Below are 19,829 nucleotides of genomic sequence, written 5' to 3' on the forward strand. Positions count from 1 at the left end.
GTATCCCTCTGCTTGCTCCAGCTTTAGTATAACATGTATGAAGCTGCAAATATACGGTATTTATTCCCCCCCCCCCGAAAAAATAAGTTATTGGTTATAGCACACAGACATAAACACAGACATTACATTTAACACAACATAAAAACTTAACAATAAAAACACAAAAAATAAAAGAATTTTTTCTTCTTATTCCCTGGTATATTTACATTGCTAAAAGACTTCCTCGACACCTTCCAATCTGAATTTCATAACACATATTTAGCAGTTGCCAATTTCATATTTATAGCATCAATATCCTCTCTCATATAAGTATTTTGTCTGGATAGATTTTACTGGTACTGTGAATCAGTCCATGATCATAAATGTAGGTAAATCTTTTTTAACTTCTCAAGTAGTTGCCTGATTCTTTATTAACCGGAATAAGAAAGGGAGGTCAGCTTATTTCATAGCTAGACTTGTTGAAAACAAGGTTTAGCAGCCTTATTCTTATGCTTTGAATTTTGCCACCAACGATGGCGTTTTGAAAAACTCACGCAGTGTGGGCACCTGGAGGGATAAATTGCAATCAGTATATCCTCTCCTAGGGACGCGGGTGGCACTGTGGTCTTAACCACAGAGCCTAGGGCTTGCCGATCAGAAGGCCGGCGGTTCGAACCCCCTTGACGGGGTGAGCTCCCGTTGCTCGGTCCCAGCTCCTGCCAACCTAGCAGTTTGAATGCACCTCAAAGTGCAAATAGATAAATAGGTACCGCTCCAGCGGGAAGGTAAACAGCATTTCCATGTGCTGCTCTGGTTTCGCCAGAAGTGGCTTAGTCATGCTGGCCACATGACCTGGAAAAACTGCGGACAAACGTCGGCTCCCTTGGACAATAAAGCGAGATGAGCGCCACAACTCCAGAGTCGGTCACGACTAGACCAAACGGTCAGGGGTCCCTTTACCTTTATATCCTCTCCTACCCATTAAAATTCATCCCACATGCCCTTTCCTTAGAGGAAACGTGGGATAAATATGCAACAAATAAACTATAAGCATCCCTTGGCCAGGCTGGCTGCGACTGACGGAGGTTGTGTCTGAGGGCGCCATGTTGGGTCCGCTCCTCCCCAGCCTGAACGCAGCGTGACGTCAGGCATTCAGCATCTAAATTCAAGCCCCGCCCTCTTACGTGATGCGACCGTGAGCGGCAGCAGTTACAGCCAGTAAATTTGTGGGGTCCCTCCCACTGGCTGCGCGCCGTTGGGCGTGGAGGGGAGAGGGAGAGGGAGAGAGGCGGGCTTTTTCGCTCGAGCGACGCACCTTTCGACCAATGCTGTCCCCGCCCTCCGCCTCCCGTTCGGGTTGGCTTGCGATGGCGAGCGGGAGGAGTTGCTGAAGCGCGAGGCGAAGTTAAGATGGCGGCGGCGGCGGGAATGACCAAGGTGAGGCGTTGTTTTTTATGTCTGCTTTTTATTCCCTTTCCCCCCGCTTCTTGTGGGCAAACTGCTCCACATAGGAAGGGCGTTTCTTTGGCCAGGCGTGTGCCGTGGAGCTCTGGTGGTTTGGAGACGAGAGCCGAAGGGCAGGGATTCCCTGCTCCTGAGGGCGGCTGCGACGGCGGGTGGGAGGTCGGGCGAAGCCCCTGGCGGGAGGTGGGCAGCTCTTCCCACAGGGGAGCTAAGCAAGTGTGCGCGCGCGCGCCTTACCAGAATAAATAATAACTTTTATTTCCCCATTTCTATTTTCTACAACGGCTGTCTCTCCCCCCCCCCCCGCCATCACACTCCACTACCTGCTATATATATATATATTAATTTAACCACAAGGCAAGAAACGGGTAATCAAGAAGTCTGGCCTAATAACTGAAACGAAGGAAAAGGGCCATAATGGGAAGGGTGGGGGGCGAGACCCCATTACGTTGCTTTCCTCTCCCAAAACTTGGAGCAGCATGGATGGGGTTTGGATATTTTTTTTCTTCGTAATTCGATAAAGCTGAGGAAGGTCAAGGTTGAAATATTGTGCCTGGAAACTGATAGATTTAACAGCACGTTCTTATGGTTATGTATTCACACCCTCTGTGTCAGTGGTGCTGCAGAGATTAATAACTTGCTCCTTGCAGACGCTGGCATGAACAGAATTCGCATCCACGTGTTGCCTTCAAGTCGGGGACGACTCACTCCTGTGCCAAGGCCCCAAGAAGCCTTGTCATGTGCCTTTGCTCACCGGCCGTGCTCCCAGCCTCGTTTGGAAGGACACGAGTTCTGCATAAAGCACATTCTTGAAGACAGGAATGCGCCTTTCAAGCAGTGCAGCTACATTTCCACTAAGAATGGGAAGAGATGTCCAAGTGCAGCTCCCAAACCTGAGAAAAAGGATGGGTATGTGTTATGTATGTTCAGATTATCTGTGGAGAGCTGGCCAGGCTTCATCCATGACAGTTGAAATCACATAACTTAAACCTACGCAAGTTGTGAGATGTACCAAGTGTTCCTCCTCAAATGAGGGTGCCTGTTGTGTTACTGCATGAGTCCTTGCTTTGGGCATGCCTTTGTTAGGTGGCATATCCAGATCAATTTCTGAAGTGGGTGCTTACCTGTATGCATAGCAAAAACAAACTGCCATGGAGTGTTTATTTTATTAGAAAAATTTATAAACTGCTTAATAAAAATCTCCCTCTAAGTGCTTTATGTAAAACCTTTAAAAGTACGCTTATCAATAATACTAGATCAACAAATATTAAAAACACAAATATAGGTAACTAAATTACGTGTCTGGGTAAAGGACCCCTGGCAGTTAAGTCCAGTCACGAATGACTCTGGGGTTGCGGTGCTCATCTCACTTTACTGGCCGAGGGAGCCGACGTTTGTCCGCAGGCAGTTTTTCTGGGTCATGTGGCCAGCATGACGAAGCCGCTTCTGGCAACCCATAGCAGCGCATGAAAAGGCCGTTTACTTTCCCGCCGGAGTGGTACCTATTTCTCTACTTGAACTTTGACCTGCTTTTGAACTGCTAGGTTGGCAGGAGTTGGGACCGAACAACGGGAGCTCACCCTGTCACGGGGATTCGAACTGACGACCTTTGGTTCAGCAAGCCCTAGGCTCAGTGGGTAGGCTTGCTGAAATCAAAAAGTTTTAAACTGGCATCAAATATCATAGCAAGAGTGCTTTCCTAATGTTAATACACAGGGAATTCCAAAGCTACTGCACTGTTACAATGACTCCTAGTAGACTCAGAACGAACATTACATGGTACTTGTAGAAGTGCAAGTTCCACAGATCAAAATTGTCAAGTAGGTCAAGTAGGCACATATGGGCATTGGAAATCCTTCAAGTAAAGTAGTCCTAATCAGTTAAGGGCTTTATATACTAATAGTAAAGTCTTGAACTTGGCCCAGTAAAAAAATCTGTAGCCGGTGCAGATCTTTAATAAAATTGTGGTAGGCTCTCACTTCTGTTAGTCCTCCTGCAGCATTCTGCATAATTTACAGTTTTTGAGAGTCAACTGCAAAGAGAGCCCCACATACACCGCATAGAAGTAATGCAGTTACAAGCTATTCTGGTCCAGCAATGGTTGCAGCTGTTGTAAATGATTTGCTCAGTTTCAGAATCTAGGCTGCCATCAACTGGTTTTGTGTTCATTTCTACACTATAAACAAAATGAAAACATACTCACTGCTTATTGGTTTATTATCAGTACTACTTTAGAAAATTTGGGAGCCACGAAAGGTTGGTTTCTCTTTTGTCTCCCCATCTAGGGTATCGTTTTGTGCTGAACATGCTCGTAGAAATGCCCTGGCACTGCAGGCTCAGATGAAGAAGTCCAACCCTAGTCCTGTGCGGGAGTCCCTTCTCTGTCAGCTGAGCTCCTATGCCAAGACAGAGCTGGGCTCCCAGACTTCAGAGAGTAGCCGCAGCGAGGCCAGCAGAATACTGGGTAAGTGGAATAGGTGGTGACGGCATTGATCTGGTCATTAAAATAGGGTGTGAAGGCTAGGGTCTGTTACATCCTAATTTAAAAAGATTTTTAATTATCATTGAAAAGTAAAAGCCACCCAAAAGAGAAGATGGAAGCAGTGGGGTTAGATTTTTCACTCAGTCTTGTTTTATATATGCTGTTTTTTGTTACATGCCCTTCCCAATGCTGCTTTTTATAACCTGCTGGCCAAAATGTCAGGATGGGCAACTTACTGAACTGTGGAAGGGAAAAGATTTGCAGAATCATAAAGTTGGCAAACTTCCAATTTTCCTTGTCTTCTGATTTATCATTATGCTCCACCTTATATATGTGGTCATGAATGCTAATGTTTGATTTAACAACAACCCAAATCTCTTGGTTCTTTGGCGTAGGATGAGCAGCCCAGTGTACTGGGAAAGGGGAAGAATGTTTATATGGCTGGCTTGCAGCATAGTCCCCAATCTGGTTATAGCAGTGTGCAGTTTGTTTCTGTGATCAAGGCTAGGTCTCGGAAGATTATGTAGCACTGCTGGACAATGAAAACCAGAATTAGTTGGTAGGACCATCCCTTTTCTCCCTCCACCTTTTGGCCTTCCTTCTCTCTTCCCCGCCCTTCTCAATGCAAGACGCATCCACAGCATATGCTCCAGGGTTCACCACATGAATTAGATCCTTAAAAAAACTTTTCTCTAAATAACAAATAGGTTATTTTTCATTCAGACGAGGACAGCTGGAGTGATGGAGAGCAGGAGCCTCTTACAGTAGATCAGACATGGAGAGGAGATCCCGACAGTGAAGCGGATAGCATTGACAGTGACCAGGAGGACCCCCTTAAGTGAGTCGTATGAATGGTGAATTGCTGTTGTATGACACATCAGAATTAAGAATTCCTCTCAACAGATGCTGAGAACTTCATTCCAATATAAGTCACCTTCAGGAAAAATGTGGTGGCCTTTGGGTGACGTACCATATAAGAGAATGATTAGAGGACAGGTGGATATTTTAATCCTTGCACTTCTGGAGCAGATACAGTATAGCCATTCTATCAAAATGCAATCTTAGTTGTCAGTTCTGTTTTTTGAGAAGTCCAGAAATAGACTTTGGGAATTCCTTTGTCCCTAGAGACTTGCAGACTTTCATTAAAACATAACTTTAGGCTGCATTTAAAAGTTAAAACTTTCTCAAGTTTGAGAAAATTGTAACCAAACTATAAAACCAGCATCACCACATACATTCATTCATATATGTGTGAAAGCACCCTTTTCCATGTGCTAGCCCCCAGAATGTACAGCAGTTCTTTGTTGTTTCCTAAAGGCGTTGGCCAGGTTACAGTTATGAAAGAAATGTTATCCCCTAACCTCTCTAATTGTGATCACAAACAGCAGCACAAATGAAGCCTTAAAATGGCTCAAAAAGTGGTTTTAACTTTCGAACCAAGCCATCCCCATTGTAGCCATTCCAGGTATTTGTGTTGAGTTTGTCAAGTTAGCATCCTCTCTTAAAAGGTTAACAAAAATCCTGCTCTAAGTATTCCTGTTGAAGGTCACAGGTCTACCTGATTCAGTGCTTTGCTGTTAAATGGCTTCCTTTTGCTACTTGACACTACTTTAGCTGGCTCTTCCTTTTTTAATGACTTGAGAAAATGTGACTTGTGTTGCTTCCTTATTAAATTGGATCCTGTTTCTGCAGACATGCTGGTGTGTACACCGCTGAGGAAGTGGCACTGATCATGCGAGAAAAACTCATCCGGCTGCAGTCTCTATATATTGATCAGTTCAAACGACTTCAACATCTCCTGAAAGAGAAAAAACGACGGTACTTACACAGCCGCAAGGTGGAACATGAGGCCATAGGTAAACAGCCATTGTCCTGTACATAACCATCACTGGGTTGCAGCTCAGAAGCTTTGCTAAAGCTCTTCTAAAATTCATTAGGACAATCTAAAAGCAGTTTACCAAGAGCTAGAATGCTTAATGCTTGACAAGTATTTCTGTAGATCTTTCATTACTTTCTTGTTATATCTGCTGAAATTGTTTTCAAAAGTCATCTTCCAATGAGCTAGGAAGTTTCCAAATCCCAGTTAGGAGTACTGCGCATCATTTGGCCCTAATGGTGGGAGAATGCATAGGAAGGAATTCAATGTAGTGCTTAGCAGGTTGCTGTGTCAGCACAAACATTTCTGCTTGCCTGATGAAACGACCTGCCTCCTCTGCTCTTCCAGGGGTTCTCCCAACCCCCAGCGGCAATTAGGGGAAAGGGGCAAAGGCCCCATTGCACTAGTGAAAGTTCTTGCACAGGCTTCTGGCAGGGCCACAAGTGGGGGACTTGTTCCACACATGACTTTGGGAAGCATCAAGGGAGATGTGGACTCCTGTAGTTACTAACAAATAGCATACAATTCCCTTGAAGTTTAAATGGTGAAGAGTATTTTCCCTTGTTAAATACTCCTACAGTTGACTACACTATAACACCAGTTGGGTAACTTTCCCTACACAGTTTCAAAACTTGATTTCCTCACACCTACCACTAATCAATCCCACAGGTTCTTTTACAAGATTTTATAAGTTAGCTGTCTTGAAACAGTTGCTCTTTAAAGGTGGCCTAAAGCATTCCATAAGTGACTTGGGTGGTGGTGTGGTCTAAACCACTGAACCACTTGGGTTTGCTGATCAGAATGTCGGTGGTTTGAATCCCCATGATGGGGTGAGCTCCCGTTGCTTGGTCCCTGCTCTCGCCAACCTAGCAGTTCAAAAGCACATCAAAGTGCAAGTAGATAAATAGGTACCGCTTGGGCGGCAAAGTAAACAGCGTTTCCGTGTGGTGCTCTGGTTCGCCAGAAGCGACTTAGTTATGCTGGCCACATGACCCGGAAGCTGTACGCCAGCTCCCTTGGCCAATAAAGCGAGATGAGCGCCGCAACCCCAGAGTCGGTCACGACTGGACCTAGTGGTCAGGGGTCCCTTTACCTTTAAAGCATTCCATGGGACAATCTGCAAGCAGAGAAATATAGAAAGGGTCCTTTAGAGTATAATCTTGTGGCTTAGTGGTATTCCTAGAATTTTTTTTTCAAAATTGTGTGAAATGTTATTGGTTTTCATAGGAAGACATTGATGATCCATTTTTACAGCATAGTGGATTTAGCACAGATTTGTTTTTGTGTGCATTTTGTATTGAATGTAATATAATGTGGGTTTATAAACAAGAAGGAACTGTTGAGCTCAAGTGAAAAATAATCTTCTCAAAAGAGGTTCACCAAACTAGCAGGTGCTTAGTCTGTTGGGATTTACAAGAATCAGGGTAGTGCTTTGAGTCTGCCTTGAGGATGCTCCCTTGGTGTCTTCCAGGTAGCAGCCTCCTGACAGGCCCAGAGGGACTTCTGGCTAAAGAACGTGAAAACCTGAAACGGCTGAAATACTTGAGGCGATATCGGCAGCGCTATGGTGTGGAAGCTCTTCTACACCGGCAGTTGAAGGAACGCAGGATGCTTGTCACGGAGGGAGCTGCCCAGCAGGTACTTGAGTCAGGCTGTGCTTCTGTACCTACTAGGCACAGTGGAGCTAGAAATTGTGGGTTTTGTGATTTTCCTCTGAAAGTAAGGCAGGGGTATAAATTGGCTCTGAAATGTTGGAAGATTTTCAGATATGACACTATTTGTTTTGAACAGGGCACAGAATTATTGTATCGGCTCAGCCTCTTACATTATTACGAATACATGTGGAAAGAGATGTTGAGGTGATTCTCTATTGTGTGTTTTTTGATTTCTGAATGGAAGAATGTATTCCTGTAAGAGCAGCTTTAACCACCAACAGCCTGCAAAATTATCTTGTGCTCTGCAGGCACACACCACCCGTTCTAGCCAGAGGTGTTTGGCCTTTGTGGATGATGTTCGATGTTCCAACCAGTCTCTTCCAATGACAAGACACTGCCTTACTCGTATCCTTTTAACCTGTCAGTTGTCTGTATTAGTACTTCTGGAAGTAAGAGAAGAATTGAATTGTTTTTGTTTTTCCTTTTTTGTTGTTGTTTTGGCCCTGAATCAAGGCTGCTGGCTTGCTGTAGCCACTGGTTTCAAACAGGCGCCCAAAAAAATGTCTTCCTATGGTCTGTTGGCTGTTCGATTGCTTTAGACTAGAACAGCCAATTCAGTTGGAAGCAACAAGCAAACCTCAAACTACAATAAGGCCACTGTCTGAAATAAGACTGATCCCTTCAGAATCACATACTTGAGTAGTTCCAATTCCACGATGGTCCTTAAATCTTATATTCTGAATTTAGACATAATTTGCTGCTGACTTTGTGTTATATTATCCTAGTGGTCTACTCCTGCATTAATTATTCAGCTGCGTTTGGTTTGCTAACAGCTGACTACTAGTTGTGATGTGCAGAAGAAAAGTTATCTACTAAAAATTCAAGCCCCATGAGTTTAAAAGCTAGTTTTTACTTTGAGGCTAAAGTCCAGCAGTTCCCCCTTAATATGGTGGTGTATTCCTACAGTAAATTTAAGGTGCTTTAGATTATTTATGTACAGACTATGATACTGCACATGGAGTTCAGGTGTGCACTTTGATGTTTTCTTCTAAATAGAAGTATTTCCAAGGAAAATGGAAATAAATAGGGAGCTGTCACCTGCCATTCTATATATCTTATGTACTCTTCTGCAAATTATTCATTATTTTTAAATGAAGCATACAAAATGGCGGGCCTGCTGACTTACTAAAAGTCTGCTTTTAACACTTCCTTTTAGTTCTCATGTCCTGGAACGGCTGACCTTGCCTTTCCGCAAATCTTGCTTGTCTCCTTTGACTGCATCTTTAGATATTTGCCAGGATACCAATCAGCTTCTATTTAAGCTGTGCCAAGGGTCAGAAGAAGCACCCTGCAGCAAGCCAGTGCCTGTAAGCCTCTCCGAAGACCCCTGCTGCCCACTCCATCTCCAGCTATCACCTCAGATGTATGTTCCTGAACAGGTACTGTCTGTTCCCGAGGAGCTGGAAGCTGCTTCCATGGATCTGTACTTGAGCGCAGCTGAACTCCGGCCCACAGAGAGCTTGCCGCTGGAGTTCAGTGATGTAAGTGAATTGTAATGCAGCACCTGCCCGTGGCACTTCAGAAGGCACAGTTACCTCTAACCTGGGTATGAGTACTTCAGTAATGGCATGGGTTGAAGCTACATGTAAATGAGTAAGGGGGGAGAGCTCTGATACATCAAAAACATGGATTATCTAAGAGAAGCAGGCACCATGGGCATGGTGAACAGGGCTGACATTTGGGTGCAGGAAAAAGCGTGTCACTTGAAAAAGTAGGTTGCTAATGCCATGCCTGTCGATATTTCTAGAGGACTTAAATTAATTTGATACATTAAAATAAAGCAGACCCTATTCTCAGGTTTGCAGTCTAAATAATAGACTAAACTAACAACTGAAGGGGAACAGAGTGAAAACTCAAGAGGTGCAAGATCAAGCTGATTGAGCAAGTGAGGAGGTGAGTGTTTATCAAACATTTAGAGGGCTACCGAGAGACTGCCCGGCGTAAGAAGCAAGAAAGGGGGCTGTTGGGGCACGAAGAATGTCATTTTGGATTAATAGAAGACTTTCTGGAGGAACAAAGAGGGGGGTAAAGAGATTAGTGGGTGTGAGAAAATGAAGATACTTGAAAGTTCTTTCTATAAAAATAGAAGGGAGAGCTAAAGTAGAGAATGGAGGGTTAATATGATCAAATGCTTCTTCCTCCATGTTAAATAGAGGCACTTACACTTGTGGAAAACCTAGTTTTCTTTGATACATTGACTTTGTATATGCATGTGGTTTTTTGTGGGTGGGTGGGGGACACTTGGAATGTGTGGTCTTCCAGCTGCTTGCAGAGGTGGTACATTCCTTGGAGGTGTGCTGTTTTGGAATATGTAGTTTCAGCTTTGTCTAGAAAAGCAGCACATAAATATTTTAAAATAAATAGATTAAGAACAAAATTTTGGGTTCTTCAGTGTGTATTTGGAGCAAACACTTGTATTTGTGTAGGGCAGTGAATTGATGGCCTGTTGTCATGTTCCTTGCCCTGACTGAATTTTAAGTGAAGGAATTTTGTCGATTCATATAAAGGCATCTTGTTGGGAAAGACTAGAACACAAAAGGGTTAATTGGACCATTTGTAACCCTTTGAAAACATCAGACCTTTAAAATCCGTATTTAAAAGCTTTTTTTTTTAAAGCAGCTTTTTCTCTATCCCATAAGGGTTTGTGTGGGTTATAATCCTTGGATTACTAGGATGGCCTGTGTGTTTGCTAAATCTATGTACTTTATAAAAAACAAAACATTGTAGACACAGCATGCTGACTGAAATGTCTGTCTTCTAAAAATAATAGTGTAAAATCAGCTAGCAGTTTTCATTCTAGGGCCAGCTCTGAAAGTGGTTCTGAAAATAGTGAGGGTGTCAAGCTTGTGCTGAACATAAGGACATTTGTGGAGACGTGTGTAATGGGGGATATTGAGTCCTATCAGGCCATACTCTTCTGTATGGATCCTCTTCCCATTCATGCAGCATACATCCCACTGTAGGCAGAGAGTTGGAGGTCTGCCACATAGTTCAGCAATGTCTATTGGGTACAGTGAGCACTGATCAGATTAGTTTCTCATATATAACTTGTTCTGAAGTGCAAGCACTGGGATGGTGGCTTTATCATGTGGTTGCAAATGGGGGCATTTTCTGTGGGGAGTAGAGTGTATTAATGAGCTTCTGTGTGGGCCTTTAATGTCTTTTCCAAGAGGAACGTTAGGGCTTAATCCCGGCTGCTTTCTGGGTTACACTGGATTCCAGCTGCAAAGCCCTAGGCAGCTTTGTATCATCCCTGATGGCATTTATGCCATTATTTTGCTGTTTCAATTAAAATCAAAATCTCCCTAGATAGAAGTGTCCATATATTTGTTCTGAAACTATTCTGTTTGAAGTAGAACCTTATCAAGAGGCAGCTAGGATCTGTCTCATTTTATCAAAGTGGCTGTTCTGGAATTGTAAGTATCTCCTTTCTCTGCCCACAAAAGTGACTGTTAAGCTAAAAAGCAGACTCTGTATCCCTTTTAATAAACTAAGGATGCCAGTCTGATTTTCATGTTTACTTTCAGCACATGCTGACTTTGTTTGATTCCTGCTTCCTTTCAGAAGAAGCTGAAATACTATTAGGAATGGGTTAAGGGAGGGGGACTGGAAACACCCTGTTTAGCCACATCTCAAAACGGTTTGTTTGGTTTTCTCTGTGACAGGACTTGGATGTTGTTGGGGATGGCATGCAGTGCCCCCCTTCTCCTCTGCTCTCTGATCCTTCTACTTCTCTTGAGAACCAGTTAAACAAAAGTGTTGCTGAAACCCCCACAAATGTGCCACCAAGTGAAGAGCTTGCTCAACAAGGACTTCTGAACCAGGCAGCACAGCCAGGCAGAGGGTTTTTCCCCAGACAAACTGCATTTCCTGCTTCAGAGTTGCTACAAGAGCTACCCTCACAGGTACTGATCTGGGCTTGGAATAACCTGCATGGGGTTCTGGATGGGAGTCAGTAGATCCTTTTAATGAGTGCATTAAGGTTTGCTGGCGAAGGTCTTGCCTCCACTAAAGTCCCATGAGACTGCCTGTTCTGTAAAGATTTTCTTGAAGTCAGCCTGCGTAGGCTAGCTCCTAAGGAAAAGGCAACCCATGCTTGTTTGTCAAGGGGATTAGCCATCTGCTCATTGTATGTGTTGGAGGAGGGAAGAGGACTGTCCCCCAGCCGTGTAACATTGCACAGCTGGCCTGGCGCATTAATGCAGGGATGGGAAGTGGGTTAGGAGCTGGCAGGTGGCTGATGCTGTTTGTTTGAGTTTCCAGAACTGTGATTGGGTTATTACTATTTCTTTAATGTTTTCTCATCTTGCTTTTTTGGTTGCATTCTGCTTAAAAATATATTCACATGAGTTCAGCTTATACCTGTTTGTTGTGCGCATATGAGTTCTCTCACTTCTGCTTTCTCAAGATGAGACTGTTTTCCTCCCATGCCCTCCGAAATGGTTGTCTTACCAACCAGGAATCAAAACCGATCCATTCTGCAGGCCTTGAATTGAAGGCTAATGGTTTGCAGTAGCCATTGGTTTCAAGCAGGTGCCCAGAGGAAATGTTCCCCATGGTCTGTTGGCTGTTCTGAACGTTTGAATGGAATAGTCAATTCACTGGGGAGTAACATTAAACAATGGGGGAGAAAACACCTTCTCTGGCCTGGGTATGACCTGATTCTAGAGTTGCTGTATTGCATCCTTTTCATTGGAACACACTAGGTCCAGTTTCTGTAAAAAAGGAATAGGATACGATTGTCAATTTTATCCTCTCTCTTTCTACTAGAATATACAGCATCTTGTGACAACTGGGCCAGGACTGGAGGAGGGTAAAAAGGAAGAACCTTCAACCAATGGGAATTCAGAACCAGCTTCCATCAGCTGATAAAACTCAAAACAGATGGCAATCCCCCCCCCCCAAAGATGAAGCATCTGCTACTCTTGGACTCCTGGTTCTGTGTGTTCCTCCATCTCCATGTTAAATATTTCTAGATTAGTGAAATCTCTTTCTGGAAGGCCACATGGCTGGCAGATTTTGGGTGCTTTTCTAGTGGCCTTCAGATCTTGTTCAGTTGATAGCCTTTTAGGGTTGGTTGGTTTTTAATAATTCTGATACTGCTATAAATTCCAATAAGGCATGAGAGACTCTCAATGTTTAATGAATACAAACACTGAGGAGCCACACCTAGTTTATATTCGTAGTCCTAAGTTCATAATAAAAGGGGATGGCTTGGAAAACTGGATTATTGGGAATGTGTTTTAAGTCGTGGGCTTGTCCATGCTAAAGAGGTTTTTGAACTGTACACTTGCCTGGTGATGTTTGATGGTGTCAATGCTGCACAGCTATTCCTTCTTTTTCTTTCTTTCTGGCATTTAAGTCTGTAATCAAATATCCACCTGTAGCTTTAACTTGTGTACATATCCCATGTAGTAAAATAAAAACACTGGATAATGTTTATAACTTGCTTTTACAACTATGACTTTGATTGGTACATAAGAAGAGCTGTACTGGATCAGACCAAAGGCCCACCTAGTCCAACATACTGTTTTCACAGTGGCTTACCAAGTGCCTATGAGTAGCCTAGAATCAGGACGGGTATAATAGCCCTCTCTTATGCATGACCCCCAGCAACGGGTATCCAGAAGCATACAGTCTCTGATATGGGAGGTAAGTATGTAGCTATAATGATTAGCAGCCATTGATAGCTTTATTCTCTGTGCATTTATCTAATCCCTTTCCAAAGCTGTCCCCCTTGGTGGCATTCCATCTTGTAGTAAATTCTGTAATTTTAACTGATTCCTTATGTTTGTCTGGCTCTTCCAAAAATCATCCCAAAAGAAAAGGGGTGGGGTGTTAAATGAGAGGCACTTATTTGCATCTTTTGTGGAGTTGTGGCAAAGCAGAAGCCAGCGTCCAAGCTGAAATGGGGGCTGTCCTAAAAAAAGAAGTAAACTTGGACTCCCTTCTTTGTTATCCATGTTTGCAGGGAACAGTGAAAAAATGTGTAAACCATTGGTCCTCTTCATTATAATGTTGGTGCTAATGCTTGTCATGCAACGTTAGAAAGATGCCTATAGACTGAACAGACAACTTGCATGTTAAGTGGGTCACCTTGGCGGTGGTGGAAAGATTAGCACAACTTCAACGGAAGCTGCCTAATCAAATGTAAATTGCAGGTGGACATTTTTCAGGACATATCAGAACTTAACTTTATATATGAACAGTTCAGACACATACTGCTGGATACATGTCTAGAAAGTTTGATAATGTGTTTTAGCACTTGTACAACAAATCTCATATCCTTCAACAATGGAGTTCTTTATCACTGGTGAGAGAAGTACTTTGACTGTAATAATACTCTTACAGGAAGTTGTATAATTAGATGAGCAGTGAGACTAGGAAAAGAAAATGAAATATATTGGAGCCAATAATAAAATTGTTTGGCCACCTTGGTAGTTAGGCAATGGGTAGGATGGTGGGAGAGCAAGCTGAGCTTGGCTTGGGCTGGAATTGCTTTGCAGTAGTACAGGCAGACAAGTATAGTTTCCTTATTCATACTTGGTGCAGTGTTGCCAATCCTGAAAAGATTTGATGGACATCTGAAATCCTGTCCCCTGGTGCCTTTTTACATACGTCAGACTAAATAATTGCCTGAAGATCAGTGCAACTTCTGTTCTCAGAACTGTGTTTTTATATACGTATATGTTGTACAAGAGAGGAATAACTTGAGGTGATTTGCTATGTAATCGTATAATTATAAAGTCTTGGGCAAATACAAACTTGTATGTTCTCAAGTGACTTGAGCACAGATTGTTCAGAGCATTGGATTTGGGGTGTGTATATAACTGCTGTGATAAATGACTTCTCTCAGGGTTGTGGAATGTGGATCATGTGTTCCTGAGCTGTCCAAACCCTACAACATCAAGCAGAAACACACACTTTCATGTTTCACCCTTTATTACACCAAATCTTGAAAAACAGGCACTAAGTTTGGAGAGAATGGTACTGAAAGAAGATCAGCAAGGTCCTGTGGGAGATTCTAGCTTTTCACTTCCTATATCTGGTAACTCTCTTAACTTTGTTTGCTTATGTATATTTCTCTGCCTTCTCTGTTAAGGAAATAACCCGAGCTAAAGTCAAAAGTATTGACAAGGCTCATATCCTTATATTGGTTCTCTCTTTCAATTTCCCTGCTTGGGATTGTGTGACAATTATGCATTTTGCCTTTCCCTTGATAGGGTATACTCATGAACATCACATGATTAAATATTTGTGAATGTTGTGAGGAGGGAGCAAATCAATTATTCTAACTCAGTACATTTTAAACTATTGCTGAATAGAACAAAGGAATTGTAAGCCATAAATCTATTATTTGACTTTAGTCCATCTTCTGGACCAATGTATAAAAGAAAAAATGGTTAAACTATAATAAGTGAGGATTGTTTCAATCCAGAGTCTGCTCCAAATGATTCCACTCTCCTCATCCCTTGCTACCAGGCTGACTTTAACAACGTATTAGTTACAAGAAATAGTAGACTGGGCAGGTTCTTGTAGCCTTCCTATTAGAACAATCTTAATATACTTTAATGCCAAGGCTCAGCTTGGTGATTTGGTCAGGGATTTAAAATATTAAAAGACTTATTTAGGAAAAAAATTCAGAACAAGCAGAAACAATAGCATTCTAAATTTAAACTGTTTAAAATGGGAAATTATCTTCAGGTTACAGAATCTGCAAAAGCAGACCTGGCATTTTCATAAGCAAAGTTTATGATGCTGGTCACTTCTACCTGAACAGATAAGCCTTCATAATTATATAAGTCTATCGTTAGAGATGGCCTCATTTTCATCATGGAAGTCTGTACTAACAAGGCTTTGCAATAAGCCTTCAACCCTGTCGAGGAAAGCAGAAAATTAAGAACCTTGCCAGTTGCATATGGCAGTTATCACCAAATCTCATATGTCCATAGTGAATTATAAAGAAATAAAAATCTGAGCATAGTTCAGGAAAAAGGAAAGCAAAGAAAACCCAAAAATTGTTGAGCCTTTTTACAAAAATGCCAAAACAGAAGACCCAAAAATGCCAAAACACAAGATCCAAGACAAAGGATGAACTTTCAGAAATTTCCTCCGAACGTCAGTTCCACCATTGAAATCCGGCAGTATGGCAGCACTAGTTATTTATGAACTTTTCTACAATTGATATAAGAGAATGAGTTGTTCTGGGACATTGGATATGTAACAAAGGATTCAGTGCTGTATTGAGCTCCCGTTTGTGCTAGGCTTCTGTTGACCTCATTGATGGAGGGGACTGAAAGGCAGGAGGAGTTGAGCAGAGGCCTTCATTGCTCTGGGGGCATTTCAGTGGCCTCCATCAAGTCAGTTGTAGGCACATCTATAAAACAAACCCATAGCTTTACAAAAGGGCTAGGGCTCCATACTCTGGATATATCTCTGATGATTCCCAACCTGACCACCCCTATCTCCCCAAAGGATCCCTCTTGCCCACAGCACAAATGTGCCACTGCTTGGTGTTAAGGCAGGGAGCCTACAGAGTTGGCAAGCCCTCAAGGGTGCGAGGGCTCCATCTCCAGCACACACAGTTGTCTTTAGGGTGTAGATCTCCCAGAGGTGGGAGATGCCATGAGGGTGCTACCACTAAGAAGTCCTGCCCTTTGTGGTAGCCAACCCAGCATCAAATAATTACTCACTTCTGTGAAGCTTCCCTTTTTCATAAGCCACACAAGTATACAAATAGTACACTAAAGTCTGAGAACATGAGCCCAAGGTGTCTTACAAAATACAGAAATATTTTACCTAGGGCCTGAATATTTTTTTTATATGCAACCAACCTGTACTATTTTAGTCCTATGTCATGGGTTGTTGGGCTTTTAGGGTTGCTGTTGGTTTTTGTGGCAATGTTCAGGGATGCAGGAGGATATATTGTTTGATTATATCCTTTCCAACTTGTGTTAACAAGTTCCACAGTTTAGCAGAGTAACATTCCCCTTTTTAAAGTTACACAGTGGATGCGTTTGCTCAGGCTCGCTAAAGCCTCAATAATACGTTTTTAAAGGTAATTCCCCTTTAGTCCCTCATAAAAGATAAGACATGACACAGTCTTCTATAAAAGTATAAAAAGAGTTTACTCACTCACATTCTGTTCACAATTGCATCCCAGAAGGCAGACTATCCCATAAGGAGACAGTCCCATAAGGAGACAGGCTGCAAGCCAAGAGGGAATCTTGGACTAAGCAGATGTTGCTTCTTTGACGAATGTAGTCAGAGAGAGATGGCAGCCAGTCCTATGCTTTTGTTACTTGCACAGGTGAGGCCACATCCACCTCTAGTCACATGCAGAGGAAGTCTGTCCCAGACAGGAGAAACAGGAAGTTCCGACTGGCTGGTCCAGGCACCGCCTTTTTATGTCCACTCTAGGGATGCTGTACTTGACTGCTCTTGTGTTTCACATCCCCCAGTTTTCTGCATCTTCTTGTTTTCTGTATCTTTATTTTCGTTCTTGTGAATTGCAGTGGTACCTCGGGTTACATACGCTTCAGGTTACAGACTCCGCTAACCCAGAAATAATACCTTGGGTTAAGCACTTTGCTTCAGGATGAGAACAGAAATCGTGCGGCGGTGGCGAGGCAGCAGCAGCAGTGGGAGCCCCATTAGCTAAAGTGGTGTTTTAGGTTAAGAACAGTTTCAGGTTAAGAACGGACCTCTGGAACGAATTAAGTACATAACCAGAGGTACCACCGTATGTGGAAATTGTTCAGTTAGGTTGTGTATTTTTGTGTTTATGATTACATTTGTTATGTGGTAGTTATATATTTTTTCAAGTTGTAGGCCACTTGGAGCATGGTTTGAACCTTAGCATACAAATAAAATTACAGTATGTATGTATGTATGTATGTATGTATCATTAAGGTTCTGGACTCAAAACATTTACCCCAGTAATAGTATCACCAGTGTGGGTTCAAAAGTGACTTCACACAGGAGTAAATAGTTTATGGGGTGCAAAGGAAACCTGGGCAGATGGGGGTTTTGTGGGAAACCCCCTCCCTGGCATGCCCCATTTAAGGTCAGTGGAGCAAGGACTGCATTCTGATCTCCAGCGATCTGAGCGATTTTTCCCGGGTGCGGAAGGATCTCAGGAACCCGCTCAAGCCCAGGCTCCATCTGGAAAGCAAAACCACCTCTTTCCTTGCTTGCTCCTCAAGCGTGCCCAAGCCTTTCCCCCTTTGGCAACCGTTGCAAGCAAGCCCTGCTGTTGCTGCTTCCCCGGGGCTACTCGACTCGCTAGGCATGGCGAGAGCTGAGCTCAGCCTTGGAGGCCCGAGCCCCGCTCCGAAATGAGAAACATCTGGCGCCGAGCGAGCTTGGACCAAGCGCCCATTGGCTGCCGCGGGTCAGGATGCAGGGAGGAGTCCCCACCGTTTTAAAGCCGTGATGACATCACTTTCTTCTGGAGTGGCCTTGGGAGGCGAGGAAGGCAGAGTCTCGCTGCAAGTCCCGGCAAAGGGCACCTTTTGGGGCATGACAGCATCGTCCGCGATTGACGCCGGGGTGAGTCCAGAGCAGCAGTCCTTTCTTCCCCGCAGCACCGATCTGGATTTCCTTTTCCACCTCCCCCTGGAAGACTTTTAACTCTTGCAGGCCGTTTGTGGGTGCATTAAGGGAAACGTTGCAGGCCCCACAATGCAGCCTTGGGTAGCGTTAGCCGGTGCTGGCTGCACGGCGGGGAATGTGTCGGGGGAATAACTTGCAAGGCGCAACATCCCCTCCGACAGCCGTGTAGAGCGCCTGCCCGGGCCCCTTTCCAAGAACGAGGGTCTGTCTCTTTAAAAACCTTGGTTTGCTTGCAGAGCCCTAACTTTAACCCTTTCCGTACTGGAGAGGCGTCTGTTGAAGGGGGTCTGGAGGAAAGAGCGGCCCATAATAAGACCCCATCTTGCGAGGCAAGGGCAGATATATCGGGGGAGATGGATATTTATCTGTCGCTACTTTCGTGGCGCGCCAGGGCGGTTTGCAATCCTGTGTAACAGACAACCTGCTCAGAAGCCAGACCTGTTTTCAATCGCACTTAACCCCGCGTAGTATTTCAGCCTAAAGTAGGTTTGGGTTGCGTACAGTAAATGAGAACGCCTGGATTTCAGAAGAGCCTGCTACTAAGACGTAACGATTTGGGGGCAACGGTGCATTGGAGAGACGTCCGCAGCGTCCCAATACGGAGACCCCTGCAAGTAAAACGGCTTGACGTCGGGAATGTCCCCCTATTTTGCAACTTCCTCTGCAAAAAAAAAAAAAGCGTTCTTTGGGGAATCCGTCGTTGTTGCAGCTCTTTCTGGGCCAAAGCGCGTCTCCTCCCCGCCCCATGCGAGGTTCTGCTTCGTGGGGAAAGGCAGATGGGAGTGGATGAGTCCCATCTCATTTCCGCAGCCCTGGAGGCTCCTTTTGCCAACCGACTCCTGCGGCTGCTGCTGCTCTGGCCAAGGGCGCGCTCGGTTGCTGCAGCCCCAAAGCGCGACAACCGGGCGCGCCTGCCTGCCAGGCTTGGAGCGGGTCCCGCGGAGATCGGGGGCGCTGCCTTCCGATCCAACGCGCCCAGGCCCCCCCCCCCGCCATGCACGCGCGCGCCCCGATTTGGGAGGAAACCCCAACTAACTCGGAGGAACTTCTGAGCGAGCTGGCTCAGCACTGAATGGCCGCCAGTTCTGCTCCCCACCCGCAGAATAACAGTGCTGCCTTCCGGGATTACAGACCCGTTATCTGCCCCTCCTCCCCCGCTTCTCATCCTAAAGCTCCCTAGTTACGCATGCGTGAACCGACCCCTTTCTATTCCCCCCCCCTGCCCCGGCCAGCGCTTCCTTTCAGCATGTTTGGAAGGGACCCGCTCAATCCTTGCATGGAGGACTTCTGGTCGGAGGAAGCCTGGCCGCAGGAACAGCAGAGGTATATTGGGAAGGAGGGGAGCAACTGCTTTTAGCCAACCGCTGTTGTGATGCGGCAGGCACATCTGTATGAAACGCTGCTCTCTAATAAGCTGCATTGCAACTGCTCTTCTGCTTGAAATAATCATCTCCGTAGCCTCCGACCAACGCAAGAGACAGGATCCTTGCTGCTTTCTCTACCACCTTATTGAAACCCTTCCCTGCCCACCTGCTTTGGTTTGCCTTATCTGTGAAATGGGTTTAATGTGAGGAGGGCCATATAGGCCCATATCCTTGCTCTATGGAGACATAGATTGAATTACCTTCTCTTGCCTACTGTTTCTGTCTTTCAATGAGTGAAGTCCTCTCTTCCCATGAAAATAGGGAGCGATTTATTT

At 44.3% G+C, this 19,829-nt stretch overlaps 2 protein-coding genes across 3 annotated transcripts in view; both read left to right on the forward strand.

The window, feature by feature from the left end:
* Positions 1-1,265: 1,265 nt before the first annotated feature.
* KANSL2 (KAT8 regulatory NSL complex subunit 2) lies at positions 1,266-12,961 on the forward strand. Of its 2 annotated transcripts, none has more exons than XM_081900154.1 (10): positions 1,266-1,416; positions 2,094-2,352; positions 3,729-3,907; positions 4,649-4,763; positions 5,618-5,781; positions 7,273-7,439; positions 7,765-7,861; positions 8,744-8,895; positions 11,182-11,421; positions 12,287-12,961. In XM_081900154.1, the coding sequence occupies exons 2-10, from the start codon at positions 2,102-2,104 to the stop codon at positions 12,383-12,385; spliced, it is 1,464 nt and encodes a 487-aa protein (XP_081756280.1). In that variant the 5' UTR covers positions 1,266-1,416; positions 2,094-2,101; the 3' UTR covers positions 12,386-12,961. The 2 variants fall into 2 exon arrangements, with proteins under 2 accessions (XP_081756280.1, XP_081756279.1); XM_081900153.1 differs by having other exon boundaries at positions 1,267-1,416; positions 8,744-8,997.
* Positions 12,962-17,476: 4,515 nt separating this feature from the next.
* The window catches only part of NCKAP5L (NCK associated protein 5 like), a 42,323-nt gene continuing 39,970 nt past the window's right edge, over positions 17,477-19,829 (forward strand). Inside the window, exon 1 of the mRNA XM_081900701.1 lies at positions 17,477-18,067. The gene's annotated coding sequence lies outside the window, so the exon portion shown is untranslated. The remainder of the gene's footprint in view (positions 18,068-19,829) is intronic.

This window comes from Podarcis melisellensis, assembly GCF_964234715.1.
Source record: "Podarcis melisellensis genome assembly, chromosome: 2".
Lineage (NCBI taxonomy): Eukaryota > Metazoa > Chordata > Lepidosauria > Squamata > Lacertidae > Podarcis > Podarcis melisellensis.

Bases quoted from the DNA above. Each gene is read 5' to 3' on its own strand.
- KANSL2 (XM_081900153.1), top strand. From the start codon at position 2,102: ATGAACAGAATTCGCATCCACGTGTTGCCTTCAAGTCGGGGACGACTC. The intron at 3,908-4,648 runs GTAAGTGGAATA...TTTTTCATTCAG, and splicing joins CGAGGCCAGCAGAATACTGG to ACGAGGACAGCTGGAGTGAT. The intron at 11,422-12,286 runs GTACTGATCTGG...TCTTTCTACTAG, and splicing joins TACAAGAGCTACCCTCACAG to AATATACAGCATCTTGTGAC.